The sequence below is a fragment of the Corvus cornix genome, chromosome 4 (genome assembly GCF_000738735.6).
Source record: "Corvus cornix cornix isolate S_Up_H32 chromosome 4, ASM73873v5, whole genome shotgun sequence".
Classification (NCBI taxonomy): Eukaryota; Metazoa; Chordata; class Aves; order Passeriformes; family Corvidae; genus Corvus; species Corvus cornix.
Genome location: NC_046334.1, coordinates 11,158,005 through 11,177,084, shown reverse-complemented (window position 1 = coordinate 11,177,084; position 19,080 = coordinate 11,158,005). Strand labels below are relative to the sequence as shown.

At 41.5% G+C, this 19,080-nt stretch overlaps 1 protein-coding gene across 1 annotated transcript in view; it reads left to right on the top strand.

Annotated features, from left to right (window-relative positions):
* Window positions 1–19,080, top strand: part of RNF150 (ring finger protein 150) — a 116,055-nt gene that overhangs the window by 86,655 nt on the left and 10,320 nt on the right. Inside the window, exon 6 of the mRNA XM_010412167.2 lies at window positions 4,583–4,793. Coding sequence (XP_010410469.2) covers window positions 4,583–4,793 — 211 coding nt within the window. The remainder of the gene's footprint in view (window positions 1–4,582; window positions 4,794–19,080) is intronic.

Genomic DNA, 19,080 nt, shown 5'->3' with positions numbered 1-19,080 from the left:
AGGTTGTAGGCAGATATGTTAATAAACCTAATATAATCCAAACAAAAAACATGCAAAGGGGAAAAAGAAGCAGGGCATTGTAGCTAGGGTAACACATCGAAACGCAACTGTTAAAATCAGCATTTGAGATGAAAAACCAGAATGAAGGCTATCTCTGTCATTCAGCATCTCTGCACCTCGACTTAAATACGGAAATATTTCCCCAGGTTCCATGTCTTAGCTCACAGGCCTGCCACGAGCAGTTACACAGGGTTCTGACACCTCTTCTCCCTGCCTGTATTGTTCCATGGCTTCCTTGTGCATCTGACAGCACCATACCATTTTTGCTCTCACACTGGCCCATTCAGATTTTTGTCCAAGCACTTCATTAACTTGCTCTTTATCCAGCTTCATAATCAGGAGATACAGACAAACCAGACCAATGCTTTCTGGAGAGCTGCAGTGAGATATTAAAGGCGTCCCAGAAAGTTTAGTGCTGTTAGAATTTACATCCAGAACACAGTTCTCACTGGCTTCACTGGCTGCTGCTGAAGGCTAAGCATGTCCACAGGCTGTTTGAGGCTGGGCACAGCTAGTGGAACAAAAAACATGCCCAGAGGCCATTTGTAGAAGTTTTGGTTTACATGGCTGGATTTCACTGCATATGAACAGCTCTGTAGTGGCAGGTGTAGAAGTACCTAATTGCCAGGAACAATTGAAGCACCATTCACTTTCCACAGCCATTGTTTCCCTTCTTGTAGCTCCCTGTCTTCTCTGTACTGCACAGCAGAATGGGCATCCATCCTGCTCTCCTCACTGAGAGCTTTCTGCATGGAGCTTCTGTGGAAATAATTGTACTGGGCATGTAATTAAAGATGCTGCTGTAACCTACATGAACAACTGGTTCAAGTTAAGATTTCCGAATCAGCTTTAGTGTTGGTCTGTCTTAACACTAAAAATAAAGCACTTGGATGTTAATGTTCCGCTAGCAAAGTTTTTTTAGGGGATTTTATTGTATGAATTTCTGTAAAAATTTCCTTCAGGTTGTTCTAAGACAAGCTGAAAACAGTCCTCTCTTGGAGGAGGCATACTGGCATACATGGATCATTGGATAGGTTCATGAAGGGAGAGCCTTATCCCTCAAAGTGACTTACAGTAAGAGCTGCTGTCCGTGGGAAATTGGAGTAGATGGTAGCCTTTGTGTCAGGTCTCCTCTGGCTGACAGCAAAGGAAGTGGAGGTCTAAGAGCATCTGGTAGCTTGACAGTTAAAAATTCCTATACTGGTATCAGTTGCTCCTCTTCCTCTCTTTTTTCTACCTTCTCTTTCTAAAATACACCTCAGCTCATGCTTATCGCTTTCCTACCTTATGCTCTCTCCTGCTTCTCCTCTGCATAACCCCTCCTGCCCAACCTGTGTCCTTTTGATCTCCTGCTCAGCTCACAGGACCTGTTTTCCATCTGCATAGAAATCATGTTGTCCTCACCCTTCTCACTGCCCAACACCAGCTGAGGGCAGCCTAGGGTGGACATCATTTCCTAAGGTGTGCTTTCTGGTGCTCCCATGAGCCAAAAAAGCCACCAGCACACATGAACTGGTGTTTTTAGAGACTCATCACTTAGCCAATTGTCCATAGGCTGCTGTGGGAAAAGATGTTGCCCTAAAAGAACCTGTAAAGTTCTAGGGCTTCTCAGTGAGAGGTGGCAAACATTTCTGTAGAGTGGATGAAGCAAAATGTCATTCCTTAGCCACATTCTTGGGTCTTGCTGAGCCCTCTTAGCTGAAATTTCCACACACAAAAGAAGGAAAAAGCCTTAGGCAGGCATCAGCCTCTGATGGAAATGAGGAAATCTTACCATGACAGGCTATGGGGTTTTTTTCCTGCCACATGCATGTTTGTCCTATGATTGTTATTAAAGACCTGGCTTGCGTGTCTGTGGATATATTGTGCTTCATTTAGCTGGAAGACTTGGGATTTTCCAGGAAAGGATTGGTTAAACCCCGAATATCTAAATGTTTCAATTCAATTCACAAGTAAACTCTGCATTTACTTTGTAATAGAGACTTCAAATATTATCTACCCTAAGCTCAGATTTCCCAGGCAGCCATGAGGCACCAAAACTCCTGCACTCATTTTCACAGTAGCTGGGCACCCCAACACCTCCACTTTTCTCCGCGGCACTCTGTAGCTCCATAGGATTATTAACTTACTACCTACCAGCAAATGGTTGGCCTGACCTTTTCCACTGTCTCTTTGCTGGCAAATCCAGCTCAGACTACACCTGCAATATTTGAAATGGATTACCAGTTGGAAGTGTCTTTCACTTTCAAAGAACTACATTGCTATTGGGACAATCATATCACATAAAATATTTTCCCTCTGCTTCTCTCCCTTTTCTGCAAACATCTGCTGGATATGCAGTCACATGCATTTTTGGCAGCGGATTGTATGACTTGAAGCTATTCACTAAGAGCCTTAGCCAAGCCCTCAGAAGTCAGTACAAAGCCTTCCCTTGACTTTAGTGGAATTGTGCTCTGAAAGCACTTACATGCAGGGCACGAGTGAAACCAATATAATTAAATGTAGCAAATGTATCTGGGTCACTCTGGCAGCCAAAGAAATAATGGTTTGGTGTTTTTTTCTGATCAATAATATTTTTTTAAAAATTTTATTACATAATAATAATTATGTAAGATATTATATCTATTATATCAACATAATTGTTATTATTATTATTATGTTTCATATAATTAGTTTTATAGCATGCTGCTTAGTTTGGGGCATTTTTTCCAACTAAAAAATTATTCAGGAGTAAAGGGATTAATAATATCAAGCAATACTATTTTTGCATCTTTAATGTTTGGTTTGGCTTTCAATTATAATCCCCCTCTTTAAAAGGTTTAAAAGTTTGTGATAAAACCCCATTCTAGGAATAACTGGAATCAGAACAAAGGATAGACAACTGATCCCCTGAAAAATTGAAATAGTTTTTACTATAGGAGAAAAATAGACCTTTTGTTTTTAATATATGCTGCCATCAAATGTAAATTAAATTAAAAATGAAATTATGAAAAAATTGTTTTATAATAGCTAAGAGTGAGGGAAAGGGTGATAGATCTAAGGGATAATTTTGGATCCCTGTCCTACAGATAAGTGATTGGTACTTCACTTGGAAAAGTACAAATTCAATGAGTTTCCTCATGCTATAGTTGAATGTTCCTTTTTTATCCCAATTCTGAGGCATTCTTGCTGCTTGTGGATTAGACTGGAGCCAGACAACAACAATTCTAGTTTTCATTCCAAACTTCAGTTTGTGGATACAAGACTACTCAAATTGCCTGTCTTTTTCATTAGGAACATTTGTGAAAAAAATATTTAAGAGGTGACAACAATCAGACAGGAAATGTGTGAAAAAAGAGAAAACGTGCTAAGTTCCTGAGTCTGAAAAAAAAAAAAAGGAGTAAACATATGGTAACCTTCTGTGCTTGAATTCAAGGGGATTTCTCTTGTGTTTAAAGTTAAATCTCTCTTTAAGCCTTTGCTGTATCATATTTTGCTTGGTGCCTCCTGTTGGAGATAGGCAGGTAGTGAGATTTTCTGAAGTGTCTTGGCATGTGAGACAACTAAGCATAGAATAAAAATCAGATCCACCAGAGTACACCTCCTCTGACAATGGCCATCTGGATGTTGGGTTTCCAGTCTAGCAGCTTGAGCCCTGTCTCTGGTTAGTGCTGAGCAGAGGGAAGGCAGAGGGAGCAATTCATACCTAGGGGTAGGGGATGAATCACACAGCAAAAATGTCTCAAACCACTGAAGTTAGAGGAAACCTAAGTGACTGATCCAGACTAGCTGTCTGGTTCCTGGAGAATAAAGATAAATGGAAACAAATCAATATTTCCTAACTTAACAAGGTGTCCACATATTGCAGCTCAGTCTTGCTATGTCTCTCTGTCACTGGTCTTGCTTCACATAGCAAGAAAGGCTGTGAATCGAATAATGCTCTTCAGTTTCCCGTTATAGTGTGTTTGTTTCTTTCCTCATAATTGTATTTTGTAGCAAATACAGTATTAGCAAAGGAAATGATCTTTTGATGTTTAGAAACTTGTCTTATAAACAGCTTTAGCTTCTAGTTTTGTACCACACGCATAGATGCACCCACAGGCAGGTCCCTTGAATTCTTATTCCTGTAAGCTCAGATATTGGCTCTGTAAAATGTATATTTCAGGAAAGGATAATCATTCCCCTTCAGCTCCTGCCTGTTTACATTTGTGATCTGATTGAGCAATATCCCTATGTTGAGCAGATCATACCAATAAGTGAGTTATTTTTTTTAATGTGCACATTCCCAAACTCTCTTAGAAGTATAAATAAGAATGTTTAGCAATTGTAGGTGATACAGTTTAATACTCAATGTTTCCATGGCATACTTTGGGTCTATCTTCCAACAGACTGTATTAAGTTTTAAGTACATGAAGGCAAACTCTGTGTGTTTATTCATTATATGTTGCCATTTTCAATACTGAAATCTGAAGAAGAAGAAAGAAGTAAATGTAATGTTTTTAGCAGATAGGAGCTCCATTTTTTTCCTTTTTTTTCCCATTAGCCAAATGCAGATTGCATGGATGATATACCTCCAGACTTGGAAGCATCCATAGGAGGACCACCAACCAACCAGATCACGGGAGCCAGCGACATAACCGTGAATGAGAGCTCAGTGGCCCTGGATCCCCCAGCCCAGACTGTGGGAGTGCTACAAGTCATCCAAGACGTAGACTCCTTTCCCCAGGCTGGCGAGGGTAACTTCACAACAAGCAGTAAGTTCCAATTTCTGGCAGGATTTGCACTGAAATAAATGTCTAGAAATCCCAACCACAAATCCATCTCTAGTGCATGGCCTTTGAGGGCTTTTCTCTGGAGCAATGGCCTTATTTTAAGGCCAGCAGGAATCTACAGGGTAAGTAAGTTTCATTATCATGCGTTCTGCTGTACTGGACTGATGGTCGGAGTTCCTGTACTTGAAAGCTTGAGTGCAGTGAAACAACACTGATGATTTGTACAAAAACAAAAGGAGAATTTTACAAGTTTTCAGTGTCTTTAGTTTTCACTTGTGTAAGGGGTGTAAGAGGTACCATTTGAATAAGTAATTCTCAAAATGTCTGCATGTCTCTCTGTTCCTAAAAATTATGTTCTCTGTTGAAAATCTGCTTCTGAGAGTTTAAAAGGAATGTTGTCAGCTGTTTTGAGTGAGGACTGTGCTAGTCTAAAATTCTCACTTGTAGGTAAAATAGCAGATCAGTAGAAAATACCTATGGGTTTGATACTAGTTGGTGTATTGACAAGACTATTTTAGAAAATCATCAGATATACTTGAAGGTAGGTAGAAGAATGTGCCAAAATACAGGTTTGTGTGTAGAGTTTGTGTAGACTCTGGAAAAAAATATACATTTTCAATGATTTCTAGGTACTGCTATGGGACTGGGAATGAAAAAGAAGACAAGTAATAATATGATGTGTAAAAGGTAGGAGAGACATGATGGAGCTAGGCTGAAATGATTTTATATTACTCTTCTTACTCTGTGGAGAGACTTGATATCCCATTTTCTCTCATATTGCAGCCAGTGTCATGGCAGTGAACATAACTTCTAGAAACACTGGACTTGTGACCTTAGATACAGGTGACCCAGAAATGGATTTTTACATTCTGTTTTGTGGATTAAGTTCTGGTTTCAGGTTTGGTCCTTTTATGGTCTAAGTTCTGGATCCAGCAAGGGGTGAGCAGCAAGGTTATAATCCCAGCCATCTTCCATGGCCAGCCCGTCAGCTGGGGGCATTCAGCTTTCTCAAGTCTCCTTGAGTGCTGGCAAGAGCTGTTCAGAACAAGATGGCATTTTGTTCCTTCCAGTAATTGTTTTTAAATGCATTTGAGGCTGATTTAAAAAACAAAGGAAAGATGGTACCACAACGTAATAAAGACTGGGCTAAGTGCTGGTCTCTGCTCTGCCCTTTAGCACTCCAGAAGCAAGTAATTCCTCTCACAGATAATGATCCTTGCCCCACAGTTCTCTGGAAGATCCACACTGTTAAGGCTGGGAAGGAGGGATGTGGGGTGGCCCTTAGGCACACAGCTGCATGACACATGCTGGGAAAAGCCTGCAGCCTGGTCCAAAGCCCAACATGAGGGGCAGTCTGTGCCCTTCATCACAGGATCTTGTCAGGCTGAGAAACAGCTCTTCTGCTTTCTCACCAGGGGTAACAATGGTGTTGAGGCTGCCAGGGAGCACAAGAGCTCAGCAACTCTCCAGGCACGCTCTTCCCTCCAGATTTGTTTCAAGAGTCTGCAGAAGGAACGAACACATTTGTAATTCATTTTCCAAGTTGCCAGCTAAGTTAAGTAACTGGGTGAAAAGCTTTCTCAGAGCCAGCAGGATACTGCAAGGCCTACAAAGATGCTTTATTTTGCCTTGGTGCCCTTTGTTTTCCACCTTATCCTCCATTTTTCCCCTTACCCTTGATAATATTGGACAGTAGACCTGAAGACTGGACAATCCTGAGGGCTGACAGCAGAGCCCATGGACAAGGAATTTGCACCAAGACCAGGCACACAGACAGCAAACTACGGAGCATCAGGAGATCTTCATCACCTGAAGAGACTGGCCATGCCTAGGGAAGGACTGTGAGATGGGTTTTGCCCTGGTTATGTGAGAGAGAGCAGGAGAAGAGAGCAGAGAGAGAAAACTGGCAGATGGCCTGAGCTCTGTGAAGGTTGTGAACCTCACACTGTCAGAGGGGTTGGCGGGGTAGCAGGCCTTTCCAGTTGTTTTGAGAGGAAAGAAGTCCTGAGGGAGGCTCGAAGCACCTTGGGACCTTCCAAATGCAGATGTATGCCTGCCTGTGCTGTGGTTGTCATATGGTCACTCAGGGAAATCTGGTTTAACGTTTAGTTAGCTGCTGTCATTCATTCATCATTGACATATAGACATGACTCTTCATCTGGATTTCTCATCTAGAGGGCAATGCAATACTTGAATGTTTGTCAGTGATGGATGTGCGAGTTTCCCTGCTGTCATCACCACATCCAGGGTGGTCCATTTTGTAGTAGTTTGTACTACTATGTAGTGGTCTATTTGTAGTAGAAAAGCCGCTTAGTCTCTTTTTGTAGCAGAGCTGCAGCAAAGAAGAGTCCTTTGGTTGGGAGTTAGGGGCTGAGTTCCAGCCGTTACGGGAATTTGAGTCTCTAGTTGCCTCATGTGAATTTGGAGGATTCAGGCAGTCTGAAAGGTAGAACTTAGCATTGTGGGCAACCTGAACTCTTAAGTCAGTGAAAGGGGAACATCCAGGACCTTATATGTAGTTGTGCTATGAATCCACATGCTAACTAAATCAGAGGGCAGCTGTAGGCTAAATTACTGGGTCATAGCTGTCAGAGTAGATGGAACTTTATAGGCATTGTGTCTGTTTATCGTATTTCTCATATCCAGAATGCTCAGTTACACAACTGCAGAGCTTGCTGAGCGTGCCCTTTCTGTGAACTAGTCTGCCTGGGAATTTTTAAGTGACGATGCTGATTGCTCCTAGAAATCTTTGCTGAAGTTGCTAGGTTCTGGCCTCTTTATATAGTATTAGTGACAGGAGCCTACTCCAAGGCTGAATCTGCACTACAACTTTTTTCTCCCCTGTTATTGAATCTGTTCAGACTCTGAGACTCCAGTGCAGACTTGACGTGGCCTCTTGCACCCAGCACAAGTCCTTGCATCCTTCCTTGTTCCTCACAAAGTTCAGTGGTCCAGGAGGTAAAGGACTTGCCACCTTCTTTCCACCCGCTTCTGCAACACTTTTCACTTCATTGTTGTTACATTCTTTTTTGTCTGTTGATTAATCATTCTGGTATTGTCTTGGTTTGGGCTTAATTTCTGTTCCTGTGGTTTTAGTGATTATTCAGAGCCAGAAGACCTCCCACAGTGTGTCTGGAGGGAGGGTATTCCCAGAATACTGTTCACATTGGGTAAAATTCTCTCTCCGTGGTGGCAAAGCTCCTGCTTACTTCAGTGGGGTCAGATATTAATTTCTGGAACTCAGCCAGTGCATTTCTTCTTATTTCTGTCTGTATGCTCAGCAGACATCTCGCCTTCTCTCCCTCTCTTTTGCTCCCCATGCTCCTGATATCTGTAGGACCCTCAGAAATCTAGTGTACTATGAACATCTGGATGGGAGTAAGCCCTAGGGTTCCTTGCTAAATGAAGCATCTCCTGTTTAGTAGCACTGAGCACTTAAAAATGGACCATCAGTTTCTCTCAGCTGCCTTTTACCAAGAGCCAAGCCTTCATCAGGTCGCTTGGGCATATCCACAGCCCAAAGTCTGTTTGGTGTTTAGTCTTAGTGACTGTTTTCTCTCTGTGGTGGGATATTGTGTAGGATCCTGGGATAGCATCTTGTACTATATTTCTGTAACTGGTTGCTGAAAAGGTATTGATGGAAAAAGTGAAAAACTGGAGTTTTGGAAAAAATAAAAGAAAGGGTGAGTGGAGGGGGAAAAATAGTGTGAAACAGATAGGAGTTCATGTCAGCTGAGTTTACTGCTCTTTTTCAGCTCTCCAGAGCATATGAAAGAAGACCACCTAAGGATCTTTTTCCACATAATGCATAATAACAATCTGTGGTGCCTAATTTTTAGAAATGAGTTATGCAAAATGTTAACATTTTTGTAAATCTCAGTGCAGGTGGAATTTCCTGCTCTACATATGATATGAGTGTGAGCTGGACTTGGCTAAGATCTGAACTTGAGGGAGCTCTGAGCTACACCAGCTTCAGAGGGTGGATTTAGGATTTGAGGAGGCCATTGCAATATTCTTTGGGTCAGGCTCAGCTGGGATTGAATGATACGGGTAAAAAAGGTAGTTTTCTGGGAAAGTGGCAGCTAGATATTCTAAACATATGGTGACACTTTTATTCTTTTATAGCACCCATGGTCATTTATGTCCCACAAGCACTTACTAATTTCTGCAGTAAATAATGTGCTGTCTTTGCCCTCCCTTCATAAATACTTCCAGTTTTTCAATTTAGACAAGCTTTTATATTCCATTCAGTGGGATGTCTCATCTCACTGCATAGGGCCTCAGAAATCCCACTAGTACTATCTCTGTAGTTGGAGGAAGATCCATAAGTAATTCTACTGCACACATGGGCAGGACTTTCAGTGTGAAAAACTACAAACCTTCCCCCAAGGTGTCATATCACCTGCAAAGTCCACAGAGTTCGGCACACTGTAAACAGTGTGGGCAGTCTAGACAATAGCAGTTCCTTTTCTGCCTCTCATTTTGTTCTTTCCATAAAACCCTGCCAACATACAGCTCATCATGACTGTTAGGACCCTTTCAAATCTCTCTGATAGCTCTTCATTAAATCTATTAATATAACTTTTCAGGTAATTATTTTGAGCTGTCTATTTCTAAAATGTCTTTGTGAAGAACTGTCAGCCTTTGGAAGTGGATGAAAGTGCATGATAAGAATCTGATCCACTGTTGTCTTGTAACCATTTGACTGTTCCTCCTTGCTATTAATAGTGGGGGTTTTTAGGCAGAATATAAATGGGGAGGAGAAGGTGGAAAAACTCCCTAGATACTAATTAGTACAGAAAGTTATTAACACTTGCATTAACAAGTCCTAATACTGTCCCAGAGAGAGAATACGGATGGCACCTAGTTAAAGACTGAGCAGATTGGCTCCCATGTGCCTGGCGTGTGACATAAGTCCTGGTGGCCCTATTAAAATCTTGTGTGGATGTTGCACTAAGTAATAATCATGGACTGAAGCTTCCAATGAGCTGAGTTCCTGGATTGTTTGGGACAAATACTGACACCAACATAGCATTGGTGGTTTGAAAGAGTCACCAAGTGAAACATAGCTGGCACTAAAAATGTGCTCTGGATTATTGCATACACCTACCAGACTCCTGCCAGACTCTGAATGGACAGGGAAGTTTTTCTGTTATAAATCTGTTCCTCCTTTCCATACATTGAGAAGTGAAATACAATGTATTTCTACACAGCAAATTGCAAAAAGTGATGTACAAAACTTCTGTGAATCAAGGAGGAAATTTAAATCTCATTTGTTTGTTTGTTTTCTGTTTCACATCTTCTGTGTCCATTGACACTGTGTACAGAGCAAGAATGAGGACATCAGATCAGTAATGCCCATTGTCCCCACTGAGCTGTGGTATGGCTCAGTCAAAGGGCATGGTAAGCACCCACAGCAGTCTGGACTAACCTAGGGTCCCAAAAAGGCAGCAGATGCCATGAAGGTTGCTTAATATTTGAGTCTAGGAAGAGATATAGAAGAAAGTGTTCACCTTCATTAGTGGAAGCTCCATTTATAAGTCCGCCTGTACATCTGAGGTCTGCGACAGTCTTTAGCTTGCCTCTGTCTGTCCCAAATTACATTCCTGCCTCCATGTTGCTTTTATGTTGTGTAGCTGCCTTGGAAGCCCAGTCCAGAAGCCAATCAATTTCTTCCTGGTGGTTTTGTTTCATTTGGATCAGTTCCCTGATCCAGAAGTTGTTGTGCCAGTACAATAGGAGGAAAGAAATGTGGAGCACAAGAGAAGAGAGGGACACAAAAGCCAGCTTTCACAACACTATTTCCAGAAGCAAGCACACTATCTCCATCACAACTGGACCCTACACAGCTGTCTGTTTTGCTCAGAAATCAGAATAAACAACTAGGCAAAGGAAGGATGAAGCTTCAAATCTCATTTGAATGCTCCTATCTGAGTATATACACATTTTATTAATATTCAGTGAATGCAAGAGACATAAGGGATTTATTGTCTATGACAATGAAACTAAGGAAGGAAAAGTGCTCCCGTAAAAACTGTATGTCTTTGGTTTGCTTGGGAAGGTTTTGGTAGCAGGGTGGCTACATGGGTGGCTTTTGTGAGGAGATGCCAGAGGCTTCCCATTTGTCCATTGGAGCCAATGCCAGCCAGCTCCAAGACACTGGAGCAGCCTGTACTTTCAGGACTGCACTCCATGGAAGCAACCCATGCTGGAGCAGTTAGTGAAAAACTGTGCCTGTGGAAAGGACGTACATTAGAGAAGTTTGGAGGCCTGTGTCCCATGGGAGTAGTCCCATGTCCCAGGGGAAGAGTATGAGGAGTCCTCCCCCTGACAAGGAAGGAGCGACAGAGGAAATGTGGTGAACTGACCCCAACCCCCACCCCCCTATGATGCTAGGGGGAAAAAAGGAGAGAATTTGGGAGTGAAGTTAAGCCCAGGAAGAAGGGAGGGGTGGAGAGAAGGTGGTTTTAAGATTTATTTCTCCCTACCCTACTCTGTTTTGATTGGTAATAAATTAAATTAATTATTTCTCCCCCAAGTCGAGTCCCTTTTGCGCCTGATGGTAATTGGTGAGTGATCTCTCCCTGTCCTTAGCTCGATCCACTTGCCTTTTGTTGTATTTTCTCTGCCCTGCCCAGGAGAGGAGGAGAGGGATAGAGCGACTTTGGTGGGCTCCTGGTGTGCAATCAGGGTCCAGCCACCACACTGTGTTGGCACAACAGTGTGTCCTTAGATGTGTCATTCCCAACTTCTCTGAACGTGTATTGCATGTGTGCAGGGAAAAAGGGGACCTGAGGACTGGCACCAGTGATAACATAGCTTGTATCTTTCTCTGTATTCCTCTGTCTTTAGCAGATAGCTGGATAAAACACTGAACAAAAAAGCTTTTAAAGCAAAATTGACAGCATAGAGTAAAATACAAATCTGAACTGCAGAGAGACCAGATGACTTCATACTAGCTGATCCCTTTGATTTACACTTGACAACGAAAGCCTTGCCTTGCAAGAGATGTTCAGTATCTTGCGTACAACTGACTTATTATTTAGGACTCGTGTTCACATCTGTATTGTCTGTGGAGATTTTATTCTCATCAGTTTTTACACAAAGGCCTCCACTGAAATGATCAGGAAGTTGCTGTTTAAGATACAGTGTGCTACTCTGATTCTGAATCTTTTTCTTATCAATTCAGGAACAAAACCAAATGGGAGGTACAAGGATCCAGTTTGGATCAGCGCCTGAAAATAAGAAGTATGGCAGAGCAGTGGTTCTGTAGTAAGGCAGGCAGTGGAAGGGGAGGATTCCAGGGTCAGTGCCTCTGGTTGCTGCTGTCATTTCAGATAGACAAGGCAAAAGTAGTGCTCACCTGTACTGTGCAGACCCCAGAGACCCCTACCAGGGTTAGGCTCTGCTGAATCAGTCAGTACATACACAGAGATGGACCCACTCCAGAAACCTCACAGGTAAGAGCAGATCACAGCAAGCAAACAGATCTCATAAATTTAGTGGGAAAGGAAAGACAATGAAAAGGCAGCTGTGCCTGTTAGAGAGTGAAAACAAGAGGCTGAGGCACTTAGAAAGTAGTGGCATTTCTGCAGCAGTCACTCTTGATTCTGCTTGCATGTATTTTGGTTTGGCTGCATTGCTTCATAATGAGTGTGTGTTTGCTATAGTGCTCCATAATGAAGGTAACTCAGATGAAAGAAGTCAGGCAAGAGCTCTGCTGATAAAATGTTTCCAGTCATTGGTACATAATGTTTTCTCCTTATTTATCCAGGTTGTGAGACTGTGAACATGGAAGAGAATCATTTGCACATAGAAGCTGACTGGTTTCTCACAAGAATTTAAAGGATTATGTGCATGCTTACACTTGTAGTTTTTGTGTTGCAACCAGCAGTTCTGATTTCTCAAAAAACATGAGAGAGTTGCATTTAGAAGAGATTAAGTAGAAGGGAGGGTGGAGTGTGCACATAACTGTGACAGTTTTATCTGTGGTAGAAAAACAGTCTTGCGGGAGATGTTTGGACTGGAAGAAGCATACAGAACTGCTCTGCTCTAAGTTTTCTCCAGACTCCTGTAGGGGCAATAGCTCAAACTTTCATATACAGTCTCTAAAACTCTATGATTTCAGACAAAAAAAAAATCAGTGGTATTTGCTCATAAAATACTAGTGAAGTCCTACTCATTTTTTCTATCACTTTCCTCCAACCCCTGCAGAAATAAGGGTGCTTCGGGGATCCTCCAGGGTTGCCACAGTAACCAGGTCACTTCACCTAGAAGCGAGACTTCTCACTAAATTCTTAGTACCTGAACCTTCTGTTGTTCTGGATGTGGGCAATTTGAATTAAAGATAGTGCCTGAAACTGATGCTTTGATACTGATAGGCCAAATGGAGAAACTGGCTTATGAGTGTTTATAGAAAATGGGAATGATTGGAAGAGAAGGAGTTAACAGGTCAAGCCCAATATCCAAGAGGAAATATCCAACTTTTGGCACACATGTTAGAGGATTTTCTCCTGCTTGAGAGCCTGGGAACAGGAGAGATGCATAAGCCCTCACATTTAGGGATGCTGAAAATAGGACCCACGTGGAAATATTCTTGCCCAGTTAGATGCCATCTCTGCCACTCTAGTGGCAAGGCTGATATCCTGGGGAATATACTCAGGCTGTAGTCAGCACAGTGCACACTAGCATCAGAATTAATTTTAGTAATTTTATTAATGAATATCCACCCAAATTGACCTTTTATTGTGACTGTCTTTTGCAAGTGCCAATACATTTGACTGTTCTTTTCATTGTAACTCATGTTAATATATCTGAGGCACTCAGGGAGTAGGCAAGAACGTATGGTCTGTTGTGTGGCAATAATTAATCCATTTATTAATATACACAATGTGCAAAACAACTTACCTGGAGATCTCTGTGAATTTTTGCTCTATTTTCCACTCTCTAGGTAGCATAGTGGTATAAGACAATGAAAAAACATACTCCTATAGAAAAAGTGCATAGAAAATATATAGAATAAGGGTGCCACTCGCAAAGTCAGAATATCAAAACCACTTAGCTGAAATAGCTTTATTAAATTTATTAAATTGTAGCATCTCAGTATGGGGGGAAAAATCACACAAAGAGGGTTTAAAATCTGTCAGTTCCTCACACAGGTAATTAAATAACACAACGTTTTCAGCTTCTAAGGTTTCTTTGGGAGACAGCCACCAAATGTGGTGTGTCACGTATGCATGAGAAACCTGACTTCAGATTTTGCCCCCGAGTGCACAGGATATTGAATTCAACTGAGGTGTTGCTAAACTTCATTACTTCCCTGTAACTGCATTTTGAAAAGGTAGTGGCACCAGCAAATTGTCTTTCTGCGCATGAATAGCTGTCAGTCTGTAAGACCAAAATAGTCTTAAAGAAGGAAATTTTAGAAAAGTGACCCTCTGCCAACCTGCTCTGGGGGATGGAACATGCTTTCAGCTGTGGAGAAACTTGCAGCCTAAAAGTGCACTTCCAAGGAAACAGTTTTGGAGAAAAGCTTTGGCAGAAAAGTTGTGGTTTTAATTGTTCACCCTCAAAAGTGCATTGTTAAACTACTATAATGGCTGCATATTCCACAGGGCAGAAACAATTACATTTGTTTGCAGTAATTTATTCCTTCTGTCTCTTTTTTTTTCCTAAATTAATCCTTCAGTTTTTGTTTGATTGTGACTGAAAGATGCAAGACTGCTTCCCTTGTAAAAACTGAAAATTCACTATAAATTTTTACTCAGCTTCTAAAAGCGCTTTTTTGAGAGTAGATATAAAATACACCAATATTTTAATATTTTGTTTTCTAAAGGCTCCTGGGGTCTAACTTGTTCTGGAACTGCTTGGGAACCTTCTGGAAACTACCACTTTTCAATGAGAGGAGTGGAAAGTGAAGAAACTTGAATAAAAAGGAATGACAAATGGGGTTAAAACTGAACTTAATGTCACAGAGTTTTGACTCTAACTTTACCGTAGTGTATCTAAGGGAAACAATAATGAACAGTGCAGAGACATTTACATTTTTTTAAGTTACATGATTGGTTTCCAGGTTTTTAGAGTGGTTTTGTTACTTTCATTTTTCTAGGGAGGTATCGGTATATAGGGTAATGACTATTTCTTCTGCCTCTCCAAGGAGTGTGAATGCTCAGAACACAAAAGAAGGTGGAACTGGAGTATATATTAACTTAAAAAATTGAAACAGAGACAAAAGGTTTTCATGCAGAGAAGCAGTGTTTTAAAATTACTCTGTTTCAACTTGAGTTTCACATGTAGAGTGGTAGTGAGATCTTGATGCTAGTGGTGGTGGCCAAGTGACCTAATGAACATATTTTCTAGTAAAATTCCAGCTGCAGTTTGTTGAAACTTAAATTGACCTTTCCCATCCACTGCTCTAAGAAACTCTGAAAATGGATGTCCTGGGTTTGGCCTTTCTCATGTTCCCATGAGTGTTTCAGCAAGCATCCCTGGTAAAAGCTGGGGTTTGGAGGGGATTTTCTGATGCCAGAAGTTGTTCAGTTGAAAGTACATTGTGACTGGAGGCTTACTTGAAAGGAAATGCTTAACGGCCCTAGATTTATATAGCCTAAAACCAGTTTCTGTTGATGTCCCTGCAGGATTTCCTACCAGCCAGACCCAGGCCTCCAAGGGCTCTTGGCAAGTGAGAAGTTATCCTCAGGTGCCCTTTAGGCAGCTTTAGTGGCCTCTACGTGAGATTGAGTTCCCTCTTCAGTGTTAGTTTTGCTGCTTGTTGTCCTGGGCCCCTCTCTGGGTTTTGGCACACCCAGCATTTTGCAATCCAGTAAATGAAACTCACGTTTTTTTGTCATGTTACTTGTGTGAACCATGAGCAAGGAAGCAAAAGAAGGTAGGTAAATGAAGAGGGAGTGTGTGTGCACTTTTGCTTTAGGCTGGAGAGACAAAAATCTTGGTTTCAGATCTTAGGTCAAGAAAAACTGCTGTTCTTTTTAATACGGGCTCATTTTGGACAGAAAGGGAGGCAGGCAGGAAGGAGACACAGGATCAGAAGAAGACTCACATTAAATTAGTTTAAACTCTTTAAATTGAAATTTTCAGTTTGGTTTCAGTTGTTGTAAAGGCTGATTGTCTTTTTTTTCTTCTTTACATAAAGCTATTTTCATAAATTTTTTTCAGAGAAAATTTGAATGTAGCAGCCCTGGCCTGGCACATCAGTTTTATTTTTAATGGGAAAAAAAATGTTGAGCTATTGCAGGATTGTCAAAAGAGTGTTCCAGTTAAAAGGTGATTGGCATCAACTGATTTAAGTTTTTGAAAATGAACATACAAGATAAACAGTTGACCTCTTCCTTTATGAGAGCTTTTTTTGATTGTTGTTCTGTACTCATGTGTTCTCTGTGAGTGTGCATTAATGTACACAGACAAGCTTGTTAGAATTTCATCTGGTGCACTAGCCCTGCCACAAGACACAAGTAATGTTTTGGACATCTCCGTTCCAAACAAACAGTGGTTCTGTACACCTCCTAGTCATATTTTAATCCTCATTTCATGTGCTAGTGATGGGTTTTAAATGTGCTTATTTTTCTTGCCTGTGGAATGCTTTTGATTAGGTAAAAAATATTGCTTAATCCTCTAAGTAAACTGTGGAAGCAATCTAAAGAAGATGCAAAGGACATCAGAAAGGTTTACTTTTCCAAAAGGAAAGGTTTTGCTATAATCTCTGAGTTTGGGGGGGGTTTATTTTTTCTAAACTAATGAAAAGAGACATGTTTCTCATAAAAACAACTACACCTGGACCAATTAAATCAGGGGGTTTTGCTTAAGTTTTCAGGAAGTCCTTGCAGCGATGTTTCTGATGGAAACTATGGGCTGTTTTGGACTGCAGAAATCTAGTACTCCTAGTACTCCATCCCAGTTATATGAGATTTATAGATTATATCAGCTGACAATGTCATCCCCTACCTGCCAATCCATAAATGCCAGCAGCAGTCTGAGTAATTTGCACCCCCTGCAAAAGGCTGACCCACAGACCTAGTGGCACACAAAGACCTTCTCAGTACACAGACTATCCAAATAGTGAGAAGTTACAAACTTCTAGGTATAAAAGTTAACATTTTGCTGTTGGGGGTCTTAGTTGGATTTGCTTCTCTATGGGGTATGCCCAGCCACTGCCCTGGAGGGGTGTCTGCTGAGATAAGGAGATTGAGCAATCTCCCAGCAGGACTCCCTGGAAAGGCAACTACTTTTGGGTCATGGCGAGGAAAGGCAGACCCCCAATCCTTTGGGAGACGCTATGCAGATCATTCTGTAACCCATTGGTCTGTCCCAGATCCTCTGTAATCCATTGGTCCCCTACTGATCCCCTGTATCCCTATAAAGGCAAGCTCCCTCGAGCCCCTTGGGAGAGAGAGCTTGTCCCTGGCCCTCCCCTTCGCCGGAGGGAACCCACAATAAAGCTACCTTCCTGCGGAACCAGCCACACGAGCCTTCTTGTCTCTCTCTGGTTTGGTTTGGCCTGGAGGCTGCCCTGCAGAGCTGAGCTGGAATCACGAGCTGATAATCACTAAAGAGCTGACAGCTTCTGCAAGGGCCCCTCTGCCAGCAGCTGAGAGGAAGACACCGGACCTCGGGAAGGCGATTCCTTTTGGGACCATCTCCCTGGACCGGTCATCTCTTCCTGGGTCGCAGCCTCGGACCCCATTACCAGCTGTAATACTTCTCAATCAGAGAGCTGGTCACAGCTGTAGGTATATTACTGATAGTGAAACTATTGAGTAGGCTGCAGGGAAGATCAGATCTGGAATAAAGCTGTTCAAAAGCTGCATAGTTACACTGGAATATAAAATGTGTTGCAAGGTTTGATAGCCTTGTGAGGTTTAAGAGAAAGCAGAGTTAGCAACTGAACTCATCTGTCACTGTAGGATGTTGAAAAAAAAAAAATTAAATCTCTGTGGTTCAGTGTTGCATGAAGGGCTCTTGAAAACCAGGTATTAGGGCTTTTAGCTGCCACTCATCTGCAGTTCTGCACTGGCACAGAGATCAGTGAAGTAGCTGGTGTAATGAATGTTGCTAATTACTAGCAAATCTGAAAGGGATTGTGTCATGCAGCCATTACAATTGTGGAGTGTAGACTCAACTACCCAGGACATCCGTTCCAGAGCAGGTCTCCTACAGCCTTCACTCTAAGTACAGAGTAATACTCCCTGTGTTAAAGGTACTGTTACACTGAAGCTGTGTCAAAGCCTGGTGTCTACACTTGTCTACCCTTTTTCCTGCTGTTGTTTTAAAACATCATCACATAAGGCTCCAGAGAAGAAAATCTGAGAATAGTGAAGTATTTGAGATTAATTATTTTAAATGAAAGGTTTTTGATAGCTTTAGAAGTTGGTAGTACCTCATCTTAAGTGTTGTCAGTGGTCAGTAAAGGTCAGAGCTGTCCTCTGTGTGTGTGTATGAGGGAGGATCATATACAAGTACCTACCAAGAGTATACCTGAACAGGGGGCACTAGAAATTAAGTGTACACTGTTTTCAGTTAGGATTAAAACTTCCTTCTCTAAGGATTCTGTGAAACTGGATGTTAAAGAAAGCTTCCTTGCAGAATTTTTAATTAGGGGCTTCAAAGAGGAAGTGTATGGATACTGTAAGAACCCCATAGGGAGGAGATTTAAATCAGTGGAATGCTTTGAAAGCACCTACAATTTATTTTTAAAAACAACTGCAATTTGAATGAAATTAAGGGGTGACACTTCACCTTGTCATGTTATTTTCCTTCATTGCTAACAGACATATAAACAGCAGAAATTATTTCTGCTGTATGGAAAACTGGATGTTCTTATTTAATTGATCAATCTATAATCTGTTTGCCTATGTGCCCATCTTGAAAGAGAGGAAATAGTAAAGCTATAGGGTATGTCTGTAGTGATCTGTTCAGGTTCTTACTTTGTTTTGATATATGCATGAGCCCTGTCCGCAGAATATTGTACTATTGCTGATGCCACACCATCAAGAAAGACTACATCTACAACCTGGTGGAGTCTGGGAGACTGAAAAGCATGTTCTTTGCTTTTAAACTAGGATTTTTTAGAGAGTCATTGAGAAATTGCTGAGGCACCATGATTCTGGGGGGTTTTTTCTGATGTTACAAATTTGTCTACAGCTGAATAATACTTAACTCAATCTTTGTCTCTTGAGCTACAGCAAGTAGATAAGCCATGTCCTGTGACAAAATATATAACTAAGCTGTCCAAATCAAATCAGGTTAGACAGTC